We start from the raw sequence: 12,911 nt of genomic DNA, 5'->3' as shown, positions 1-12,911 counted from the left end.
TTTTACATAGTATCCAGTGTCCACTGCTTGACATATATTGCACTGTGTGTTTAATGTTACTTGAAATAATTACATTTTTCATGTGAACAGAGGGAAGCGCAGTGCAAAGATCAATATTAAGGGCATCCTTGAATAGCAACAAAATGCAGCCTTCTGTGTGTGAAGGCTTCTTTAGGTAAGACGGTGGATTTAAAGGTTAATTCTTTGTCATCTTGCAATCTTCGCAGGGAGTCAAATCCAATAATCTACAATCAGCTTACATCTGTGTAACTTGTCTCTCAGGGCTTTAAAACAGTCCACTTCTATATCAAATGCTGTCAAGTGTCTGTTGTAGATGTAGCAACTTCCCCGTCTTTGCAATTTAGTCATAAAAAAATAGTACATGCACATAATTAATATGCTCATTTTTGTTTAATACAAAGTAATATAATTAACAGCACAATTAGTTATTTCCCTCCTTTCCTGACATTTAGTACAGAATATATCTTTTATGGCATTTTAAAGGTCTGCATAAAATATTTGGCCAGCAATCATGGATAAAATATAAAAATTGAATTGCATGCTATGTGATTTGGATACTCTTGTGCATTAGCTATACTTTGTATATCTCTGGATTTTCTTACAAGTATTGTGATCACTTTGTTAATGCTTGGGAGTAGATACACATCTATTCACATCTCCACTATAAAAATATGTGCAGTTAATTGGAGCTATAAAAAAATGAGAGACGTACAGGCCGATGGTTGACATATCTACTCAGATGCATGTCCCACTGAGCTCACTGGAGCTTCCTCCTGGGTAATTGAATATAGGATTGCTTTACAAAGCATTTATATTAAAATATTTGAGCTTCATGCATTCTGGAAAATTGTTGCATTCTTGTTTTATATCCAATATTTAATTCTCAGCAGATATCTCTTGATAAAATAGCTTTCCTTGGCCTTGGAGTCTTAAACTCTAAAAAGGCCCACTAATACAGATTGGATGACGAATCTAATCAGCAGTAATCACTGGAGAAAACATTGTCTGGTATTATTTCCTTCATACATGCTCAAATGTCATGGCCGCACTAGCAAATATGTAGGAGCAGGATTCCAAACAAAAAGCTACCACTCTTTACATCCGAGTTTAAATTTTAAACACATCCATTATTGAAATCAGAAGATTTTAATTCCATAAAATTATTGAAATCGGAGAGTTTTGTTTCAATAAAGTTTTTGTAGTTTCTTAGCCATACACACCAACCCCCTCTATGTCAGGGTTCCGCAAACTAAGGCCCACAGGCCGAATGCAGTCCTCCAAGTCCATTTACCCAGCCCTGTCCTAAACTTTGGACTTAGGGTCGTCCTATGTCTGAAATGACTTGAAGGCACACAACAGCAACAATCCTAATTAACTTGATTATCTTATCAGCCAAAAGCAGGGCTACACTTTCCATTGAAATACTGGTATGTTTATGGTGGTTAAAATTGTTATTCGTTTTAAATACTGTATTATTTCATGTTTGGTTTTTTTGCACTACAAATATGTGCAGTGTGAATAGGAATTAATTTTTTCAGACTATAGTCCGCTCCCCCAACAATTTGACGGACCGTGAACTGACTCTGCTTAAAAGGTTTTAGGACCACTGCTCTATGTGTTTGCCTGGAGCTCACCTGTTAGGAGTTACTCTGCACCATGCTGTGACTTATAAGAAGCACTGCTTGAATATCAAGCAAAAAGTGGGTGCTAGAAATAATATCATACAAAAGCTGTCTGGCACAACCTGGGGATCACAACTAGACATAGTGTAGACATCTGCCCTTGCCATTTGCTGCTCTGCTGCTGAATACGCATGGCCAGTGTAGAATATATCTCACCTTGTAAAACTCGATATGGCCCTTAATGAGACATGTTGCATTATCACAGGATGTCTACGGCCTACACTGCTGGAGAAATTATTGCACCATCTGACATCTGTCGGGAAGTAGCAGCCTGTAATGAAAGGACCAAGGCATTGACATCGGCCCATCCTCTGTTTGGATATCAGCCAGCATGCCAACATCTTAAATCAAGAGATAGCTTCCTAAGATCTACAGAGACACTCAGGAATACCTCAGCAAGGTGTCCAAAAGTGGCAGGATAAAACCCGGAACCTCAATCTGTGGCAGATACCGGATGAGAAACACTCCCCTGGGTACAGAGAAGACTGGGCGACTTGGAAGGCGCTGAACAGACTGCACTCTGGCACCATGAGATGCAGAGCCAATCTTAGGAAATGGGGCTACAAAGTGGAGTCCATGACATGCAAATGTGGAGAAGAGCAAACCACAGACCACTTACTACAATGCAACCTGAGCCCTGCCACATACACAATGGAGGAGCTTCTTACAGTGACACTAGAGGCACTCCATGTGGTCAGCTTCTAGTATAATGCCAAGTTTTTAATTTTGTTTGTGTTTTTAAATACATTATAACTATATCCTCAGTTTGCTTCTGACACAATAAATAAATAAATACCTGTTAGGAACTTTTAGCTTTGTTTCTGTTAAACATTTTTGGAAGTGCAAGAATTTCTTGTTCCTAGTCAGTGTGTTTCAGATTAGGTTGGGGGTCGGGAATAGGTTCCCCCCCTCCTTTCACTCAGAATGGTGAGGATCTTTTTTCTCAGCAACCTTCCATGTGTATAAACTTGTGTTGACAATCTAAACAAGATCCTTGTGCTGTGACACCACAGCTTTGCTTCCGTTGCATCTATGTCATAGGAAGTTGCTGTAGTATTGGTATTTTAGTGCTACTAATATGCCGTGTTGGTGAATACTTTGGGCCAATTGAACCAATTGAATATAATGCCCTCATATCAGTAATAGCCTGCATTGGTAGAAAGAAATAAAGAACCCCCAGTATTGATCAGACCAACAAATTGCTCACAATGTCTTATGCTTAACACAATGATCGTGTTATTCTGCCATCAGAAAGGAGTGGGTGTTTGATCAGAAGGTGCATGTTGTAAATTCTGTCTACTATATCCATTAATTCAGAGCTTTCCAAACATTTCATGTTGGTGACATACTTTTAAGACACGCATCATTTTGTGACACAGTAATTCAGTTTTACTAGCAAACCAGAGGTTAAACCAACCTCTTATAAGAGATTTGAACACATACGTATACTGTAAAAATGAGATGTATGGGGACACAACATATGAAAACTTTTCATCTATATAATTTAAAAATATATGATTTATTGCTTGTTTCACATAGATTCAGGTTACTCATTAGGTTTGCATGACACACCTACATGCTAATGTGTCACACGATTTGAAAAGCTCTGCATTATTATTGGCATGGTGATGTTATACTCGACATTGCCTTGTCAAAGCACAGAACTGGACACAGTTTTATACCACCTTCTAAGCATTTTTCTAGAGTAATGAATGTTTGGTTTGGGGGTGGCCTATAGATTATTGCAGGATACACAGCCCCATTCCAACCCTGCCCCATTCAATTCTCATTCCCTTAGAGGCATGTGATGGTGCAAAGCTCATCAAAGCTCATAATATATGCCTTTAATTCCTTATATGTTTATAGACACCTGAGTTATTCCTTGCATGGGTGCAGAATGCCCAGTGGGGTCTTCTTTCCCATGTCAAGCAAGTCATTCTAGAGATACATGATTCTGGGTGTCTTGATGGTATCTTGGAATATGCATGCCTTCATTTTTGTGCACAATGAATGTCAATGGCATGAAGTATCATGCTTTAGTATGTCCCACACTATCAATTGGTCACTTTGGATTGTTTGGAGTCTGTACTATTCTTTCCTCAGATCATGGAAAGAGCCTCTAGCCATCCTATGGTTTTGAAAGACTCCACATGAAGATGGTCTGTAGAGCCTAGAGTTGTCAACTCAGCCTGTCCTGAAAATGCCTCATCTTTGTATTGTGGTAGAAACTTCAACCTTAAAAATTGTTTTTTGGTATTATTTTACAGTTTCAAAGTATTTCTCATTTCTTTCTCTCTTTTTTACAATGCTACAGGGTCTCATGTGCGTGCTCCACAGGCCTGGTTTTAGGCACAAATCTGATACTATAATTTACAGGTTCTAAAAGGACATAGCGTACAATTTATTAGTGATAATATGGGGGAAGAATATAAATTGTTCCAGATGGAAGATTTAAATATAATATAAAACCTGTTGCTATGCATTATGAATTACAGGGGTTACAAACTGTGCAACATAGAATTTACGGTATGAAATGAACTGGAAGTAGAGTAAAAACCATACTTTCCTGACAGGCTGCAGCTTTAAATAAAATACATTGCTGTATTATTAATATTACTTTTTAAAAGCTGTATACATTGAGAATGTATACAACCAATACCCAAATGAATCCATAATCCTCTTCGATAAGGAATCTATTCCATCCATTCTTCATGGTTTCTGAATTTTCAGTGGATGCTACCACATTTAATTCCGTTAGTAATGGCAGGTGTCCAAGGATTGAATTGTCTATGCTACTTTCTGCTGTATACAAATCCTTGGGCTCACTGAAGATCTTCTTACATTTCTTCAAATGTAGCAGATATGTAGTCCTTGATGTTGGTGTTGTTTTAGTGCCACTGAAGTTAATTATAAAATTGTACATGTTTTTGATTTGCCATCTTCGCCGCCACCTCCTCCTCCACCTCCTCCTCCACCTCCATCTGTTGAGGAAAAGCAGAAAATAAGTGTTAAAATGTGGTAAAATAAGGTAAAATGTGATAGGGTTCCCATAACTCAGAAACAATGGTACACACCACCACCACCAACATTATTTTAGTCTATGGCACGAAATACATGTGTGTTTGATCATTTGGAAACAACACATTTTCAACAATCCTGCATTCTTTGATGAGCAGCCAATATTATTTCCTTGCCATATGGTATGATGCATGGCATGAAGATCTCTCAAAGAGCAAGCATACACTGAACCACTTTTATTGGAAAATTTCAGCAACTAGATATACTTAAGTGCTGGTGCAAAATGTAGTTGATGAAAGATTAAGAAACAATATTAAAATTATGGATCTGTAAAGTCACTCACACTATTGGGTGGGAAATTAAGGACCTAAAACTGTATGGTTGTTATTTAAAAATAACTGTAAACCACTCTAAAAATAAAAAGAGAGGTTCTTTTCCTAGTGTCTCCATTCTTTTAAATGATTCCCCAGGTTTTTTTTCTTTGTTATGAGTTGGGGCTCAGCAAGAGGCTTGGGGTTTCTCAGAGGATGATGGCTTTCCAGCTGAGGAGTCTGTGTGTGATCAGGGTGAAATGCAGGCCTTAGATCAGAAAGAAGTGCAGGCAGTTGAAGATGAGACAGAGGATGTTTTTGCATTCCAATCTTCATTCCTTAGCAATAGGGGAAAGTCCATTTCTCTTGGGAATCGGCCTCTAGCTGATAGGGAGTTTCCCCGCTATATCAGATTAGGTCTCTGCATGGAGTGAAGGAGAGATTAATTAGGTTGTCAGAAAGACTCTGCGAGAAGTCCATGAAATCCAGGTGTGTGAGGCATGATATCATGGCTTCTTGGTCGGTCTTGGGCTTAAATTAAGTAATGTTTACTTGGTGTCTCTCAGAGCAGACAACATTGCCAAAAGGTTCAGGTTCCTGTCTCAGCTCTCAAGTTCATGATTTAAGTTTCCTGTGTTTGCCTATGTTCCTGAAAGAGTTTTGCCTTGGGAAAAGTTCCTGCTTTCATGCTTATGGATTTATACATGTGATCTTGACTTCCTTGATGTATGTACTTTACCATTTTTGGACTATTATTATTTTGTATTTGGACTACTGCTATTTTATAGCTCCTTTTCCACTGCTCTTTTGGAAAATGCCTTTTTTCCTTTTGTACATTCTTTTCTTAATAAACTTCTGTAGTTAGTACTACTGGATTCTGGTGTAGTGCTGGGTGAAAAGGTGACTCAGGGCTAGAGTGCAACATTATGATTATTTTCTAGTAGAGCAAATTGGTACTTCAGGTTTATTTATCTTAATGTACCAACATTAGAATTAAAACTTTCATTTGAAACTGTGGATCACCTTGTTACTAGGTTATTTTTGACCCTTTCCACCTGCATTGAAACTGTCACATAATTAGTCGCCCACCCTCTGGAATGCTGTGATATAATTAACAGCATGAGATTCAAAATATTGATTTTCATTTTGTAATATCTTACATCCCCCTGTTTATTTTTGTGTTCTGAACTTTCCACTGTAGTGGATCAGCAACCTTGTTTTATATTGAAAATCAAGACATTACAGTGTATACAGGGAAATATCACAAGCAGGTTGTCCACATATATGTAATGTAACACTTGACACAAATCACACCATGTTGAGCACTAATAGCAAACCCCACTGAAGTGACATAATGGATTAAACTGCACCATTATTTTATTGAGAGCTGACGTGGAGCAATCAGCTGAGTGTTGAACTATGAGTAGAGACCAGGGTTTGAATCTCTGTTCAGCCATGGGAGCTTAATGGGTAAGTCACACTCTCTCAGCCTCAGATGAGGACAAAGGCCAATCCCCTTTGATCAAATCTTGCTAAGAAAAAAGTGATAGGGTTGCCATAGGTCATAAATGAAGACACACAACATTATTTTATTAATGTGGTTTAATCAATAAAAATTGAAAGATAAAAGCAGGTTAAAAGTTATACTGTACAATCTGCTGCCTTTTTGAAAGACTCGTTTTTGATTTTTGAAAAATGTACAGAATAATCTTGTTATTTCAGTATAACATTGAGATAATTCATGGACAATCACTTGTGGCTGAGTATGATTGCCTTCTAAAAGTAGAGTCTTGACTGTAGGTTCATAAATGACTGTGATCCACATGGTTTTTCACATTGAGAACACAGATTTCCAGATGGAAGGCGGTTACGACAAGGATTTGCTTGATTCACTTTCCTTCTGCTACATTTCTTCCTTTCGCCCTGTATTTGTGCCTCTTCAAAATCCACAGCACTGTTGGTAACAATTGGTTTCCAGTGAGAATGCCCAAGGGCCAGGGCTTCCCAGTTCTCGGTGTCTATGCCACGTTTTTAAAGGTTAGCTTTCAGCCTATCTCTTTTGCTGTCCAGTGACATTCCGTTTTTTGTTCTTGAGCTGAAAGTAGAGTTACTGCTTTGGGAGAAGGTGATTGGGCATTCGGACGATATTGCCAACCCAGAAAAGCTGATGGCAGAGGATCATAGTTTCAGTGCTGGTGGTATTTGCTTCTTCCAAAATGCCGACATTTTTCCACCTGTCTTCCCAAAAGATTTGCAGGACTTTTCGGAGGCAACACTGATAGAATCTTTCCAGAAGTTGAGAGTGAGGTTTGTCCATATTTTGTAGACATACAACAGAGTTGGAAGAACAGTAGAAGAAATGTAACACAGGATTCAGTTCTCTGCAAGTAAATATGCTCATTTTTCTTTAAAAGAGGAAATAAAGGTGGAAATACAAGGGAACCATCCAGTCACATATGCTATATCCACTGTTGTTCCAAGTCAATGGAAAAGACACATTCCATGCTATTGGGAAACAACTGGAAACTGCCAGAAAACTGAATTTCATAATGCACTGGAGAAATTCAACACAGATTTCTTCATCCTTCCCATCCTCACCCCCACCCCTTTTCCTCTTCTTGTAAAACATTTCAAATTCGAATGATCCAAATGGAGGAAGAGGTTGGCAATACATCCATCTTAGAGAAAAGAAAATACTTTTGCACAACATGCACCATTCGTTTATGAAATTCCAGTGTTGCAAGATGTAGTAACACAGCCACTTGCCTCTATAGCTTTAAAGGGAAATACAGCTTCATGGGAGGATAAGTCTATAAACAGTTATTAAGTGTGATGTCCATATGGAATCTCAGTGAACTTTTTATTTTTGAGAAGATTGGCAAAGATGTCACCTTCCCCGAAAGCTGGAAACAGCAGTTTATTTTATTAGTTAAATTCATGTGACTTCGATAAAACAGGAAATCATTTCTTCCTCGAGACAGTAAAACACAGGCAACCTTCAAAGCCGGAGGAAAGGCAATACTGGCTGCTGTCAGTAATGGACTGGATGAGGGTAAGCAAACTGAAACATATTTCAAGCAAGACAAAGGTACTCCTGATCAGTCAAAAGGCAGATCAGGAAATAAGGATTTCATCTGTCCTGGATAGAGTTATATTACTCATGAAAGTTCTGGTTTACAGCTTAGATGAACTTGGATCTGATCCTAGATGTTTAGGTTTTGGCTATGGCCAAGATGCATTTGCACAGTTAAAACCAGTGCGTCAGCTGTACCCATTCCTCAAGAAGTCAGATCTGGCTATGGTGACGCTTGCCTCCATTACATCCTGGTTGGACTACTGTAATATACTCTACATATTGCTGACAGTTAGGAAACTGTTCAGATGAAGCCAAAGTTTTGGCCCTGATCTAACTCATGATATATAATTGGTTGCATGAAAATATGCACCTCAGACTACACCTTAAGAATGTATATTTCATTCAAAGCAAAGGAATGGAAGGGCCGAATGCTTTTCTGCTTGTATCCACTTTTTACTTTCATTTGCAAATCTAGTAGGACGTGCGGACCTTCTTGGCTGGATTAAGCCAATTGTCTTTTTATAACTCATTAAGAGCCTGGAAAATAATCAATTCCAGAATGTGCAGTCTCTGTAATGTAAGAGCTCCAGCAGCCTTTTCTGTTATTTTTGGAAAGGTTGTACTTGGTCTTGGCCTCAGATTTGTAAAATGAATAACAAGAAAACAAAATGTACCTTTCTAAAAAAAATCCCCTAGGCTTCTGTAGCATTGAACATAGTACAAAATAGTGTTTTCATATTCTTTGCCAGAAAAATCCATGTTGTAAAGTATCTAAATCCAAGTGCTTGCTGTTTTAACTTGTATCATAAAGAGTAGGCTAGAAAGAGATGGCTAGCTGAAAGTACTGTAGCAAACAGCATATTATTTTTTTCAGTTTTCTGACAATATTTCTTTTCTGCACCATGTAAGTAAAAACTTTGGTGAAGTCTTTTCAAATGTAGCTTCATTTCTGCCTATTCTATATAAATATCCAACTTTGCACTAGGATAAAGGTAAAGGATTCCCCTGACGTTAAGTCCAGTCATGTCTGACTCTGGAGGTTGGTGCTCATTTCCATTTCTAAGCCGAAGAGCCAGCGTTGTCCGTAGACACCTCCAAGGTCATGTGGCTGGCATGACTGCATGGAGTGCCGTTACCTTCCCACCGGAGCGGTACCTATTGATCTACTCACATTAGCATGTTTTCAAACTGCTAGGTTGGCAGGAGAACTTTGCACTAAGTATGTTATTATTAGGCTATAGTTTTATATTGACTTACCCGGGAATTCAGTGCGAGTTATTTGTGAATAGACAAGGCTAGGACTACATTGTCAACTAGACTTGTATGCAGATTTCATAGAATCATAGAATCATAGAATAGTAGAGTTGGAAGAGACCTCATGGGCCATCCAGTCCAACCCCCTGCCAAGACACAGGAAATCTCATTCAAAGCACCCCTGACAGATGGCCATCCAGCCTCTGCTTAAAAGCCTCCAAAGAAGGAGCCTCCACCACAGTACGGGGCAGAGAGTTCCACTGTCGAACAGCCCTCACAGTGAGGAAGTTCTTCCTGATGTTCAGGTGGAATCTCCTTTCCTGTAGTTTGAAGCCATTGTTCCGCGTCCTAGTCTGCAGGGCAGCAGAAAACACGCTTGCTCCCTCCTCCCTATGACTTCCCCTCACATATTTGTACATAGATTTGTTTTCTTCCAGTACTTTCGGTACCTTTGAGAGCCTGTAATGGTAAGGGCCCTCTTGATACGAAAACCCACCTGCAACAAAAGCAAGTGGCAGCCAATCTTGGCTCCTCCTCCCCTATTTGGCATCATAGTTGAATCTTTTTGATTTTCCTTTATTTTCCTGATTCTTTTCATTTAGTGGGACTAACTGGGAGTTGGGGACCTGAGGGATGGTGAATGGGGTGTGCGCGCACACACATTTAGGAGCTTTCACCCTTTTAGCTTCTTTTTCTCCTTCCCTTCCTCTCCTTCAGGAAATACTTCTAAAAGATTATTATTAATAATAGTAATCCCAGCATACAAAAAGAGAAGCCCACCTCTCCTCTAGAGTAGAAAGTAGAAACGGCTTTAAGGAAGCAAAACCCCAAGCAGAAAGGGGATTGCAGGCAAGAGAGAGGATTTTGAAGGTAGTCCAGGGAGGATAGCTCCACTGAGCTCCATCACTCCTCCTTCCCTGGGCCTCCTTAAAATGCCTTGGAAAGCTGCGTGGCGGGCGTGCTGTTGCCTGCTGGTGCTGGGAGAGAAAGCGTGTGCACCTGCCTCTCCTCTAGAGTAGAACAACTTTAAGAAGCATTAAACTTAGTCTCTTTCTTTACAAACAGAAGAGAAAGGGATCCAAAAAGAGTGGTAACTAATGCTTTTAAAAATCCTGATTATAATGAAGGATGTGGAAGGGGAGCCTGTGGGAAGCCCCCCCCCAATAATGGGCTCCCTTGAAGGGAAGAAAGGAAAGGCTCCCAGGGGAAAGGGGAACCTAAGTTCCCCATGGCCGCCAATGGGCCGAAAAAAACAAATTTTTAATGTGAAACAAAAACGCCCATTCAGCAGCACACCTATTTTCGGAAGGCACTGGAAAATGGATATGGGGGGGTTTCCATTATCCGACAAGCAGAAGCAGATAGCAATTCACCCAAAATGCACAAGCCTATTGTCAACTTTTAAACGTTTTTTTCTGCATTCACTTAGATCCAGAGCAGATGTTTTGTGAAAGCAGAGGCTTTTCTTTGTAGTCAGAAGACATCTGGCCATCCAGGAACAATGACAGTATTTTTGCAAGTTCTCTATTAATTCCATGCTATTACAAAGAGTTCATCAAACCATTTTGTTGGAGAAATTGACTCTCACTCCTTCCATTAATGTGAGGTTTCATGAGCAGAACCAGACTGCCTTGCTCTCTAGATCCAATCCATAATATTCCATCTCCACGAACCACAAAGTATGGTTCAGTGATTAATTTATTTAATTTTTTAAATATCACATTTAGCAAGAAACTTACACAAGCATGGAGATTGACACATTGACATTTTAAAAATGAATCTTAACCTTTTTTAGCTTCAGCTTCCTCCTGCTTTTTCTTCTCTTCTTCAATGGCTTTCATCTTTTCCTCATAGATATCGGCTCGTGACTTCCATTCTACTCGATTGTTATTAAGACCATCAAACATTGGTGTGATTTCTTTGTGGAATCTTGAAAATTCCTAAGTAAACAGGGCAGACCCATACATTGGCCATTCAAGGTTTTTTTTTTTTTAAAGGCATGCACAACTATTTTTTTTATTTATTTATTTATTTACAACATTTATATCTCGCCCTTCTCACCCGAAGGGACTCAGGGCGGCGTACAAATTGGCAACAATTCAATGCCTACACATAATTAAAACAGCAATGAAAATCCAATAAAACAATTAAACAATATAAAAATATAAAACATATGATTAAAATCCATTCCTCCAAAATCCTCGTGCTGTAGCCGTAAATCTACTGTAAAGCTACTGTCATTCATGTGTAGCTTTGAAGGCCAATGACAAATTGAGATTCATTTTGTTTTAAAGTTTGAAACAGGTTGGCAAAACTGAATAAAGCATAACAAACAACATTTTAGGTCCTGTGTCAACTTCTGACATGCTAAACCAAGGTAGAGTCTCCTACATAGAAAACAGCACAGGAGTAGGGTGCTTGGTCCTCTCACTTGCTCTTTTGCTGTATTATATAATAATAATAATAATAATAATAATAATAATAATAATAATAATAATAATAATAATAGTTATTATTATTATTAAATATATGTTGTTAACCGCCCTGAGTCTCCATCGGGGAGATAGTCCAGGATGCAAATTATTATTTTATTATGACACAGCAAACAAGATAGATATGCTGGATTTCATATCATAAAATCACAAGTCGAACACTTCCCAAGTGTCTAGGACTGTGTGATGTATTTTTGGATGATGCGTGCAGATCCCAGTAGGGTGGCCTTTTGTAGTTGGCAGATTGTGATTTTTTTTAATGTCTATTGTTTCCAAATGCTGGCTGAGATCTTTTGGCACGGCACCCAATGTGCCCATCACCACCGGGACCACCTGCACTGGCTTCTGCCAGAGTCTTTGAAGTTCAATCTTGAGGTCCTGATAGCAGCTGAGTTTTTCCTGTTGTTTTTCGTCAATGCGACTGTCACCTGGGATGGCGACATCAATGATCCAAACCTTTTTCTTTTCCACAACTGTGATGTCTGGTGTGTTGTGTTCCAGAACTTTGTCAGTCTGGATTCGGAAGTCCCACAGTATCTTTGCGTGTTCATTCTCCAAAACTTTTGCAGGTTTGTGATTATTATTATTATTATTAATAATAATAATAATATATTTATAGCCCACTTTATCTCTCCCAAAGGAACCATGCATTTGATGATGAATATTTTGTTATTTTCTTAGAATTATACACAATACTTTTGTTCCCTGTCTTGATCCATGGGGAGAGATGGTTAAGAAATAATAATAAAAGTGGACCTAGTGGTGATTGGTACACTGGTTGCAGTGCCTAAAGACCTTGGTCAGCATTTGAAAACAATTGGCGCTGACAAAATTACTATCTGTCAGCTGCAAAAGGCCACCCTACTTGGATCTGCACACATTATTTGCCGATACATCACATAGTCTTAGACACTTGGGAACTGTCTGACGTGTGATCCAACACAAAAGCCAGCATAGTGATCTTGTTTGCTGTGTACTAATCTTGTGTATCAAATAATAAAATAATAATAATAATAACAACAACAACAAAATCAACAACAATTGTTATTAGTGTACT

The 12,911-nt window shown here is 38.8% G+C and overlaps 1 protein-coding gene across 1 annotated transcript in view; it reads right to left on the bottom strand.

Moving 5' to 3' along the window:
• Window positions 1-392: 392 nt before the first annotated feature.
• Window positions 393-12,911, bottom strand: part of pde6c (phosphodiesterase 6C) — a 74,564-nt gene continuing 62,045 nt past the window's right edge. Inside the window, exons 21-22 of the mRNA XM_062976163.1 lie at window positions 11,149-11,302; window positions 393-4,684 (exon numbers count right to left, since the gene is read on the bottom strand). Of these exons, the coding sequence (XP_062832233.1) occupies window positions 4,611-4,684; window positions 11,149-11,302 (228 nt within the window). The 3' untranslated portion in view covers window positions 393-4,610. The remainder of the gene's footprint in view (window positions 4,685-11,148; window positions 11,303-12,911) is intronic.

The sequence above is a fragment of the Anolis carolinensis genome, chromosome 3 (genome assembly GCF_035594765.1).
Source record: "Anolis carolinensis isolate JA03-04 chromosome 3, rAnoCar3.1.pri, whole genome shotgun sequence".
NCBI lineage: Eukaryota > Metazoa > Chordata > Lepidosauria > Squamata > Dactyloidae > Anolis > Anolis carolinensis.
Note: the sequence above shows the minus strand (reverse complement) of the source record. Positions and strands in the feature narration are given on the sequence as shown.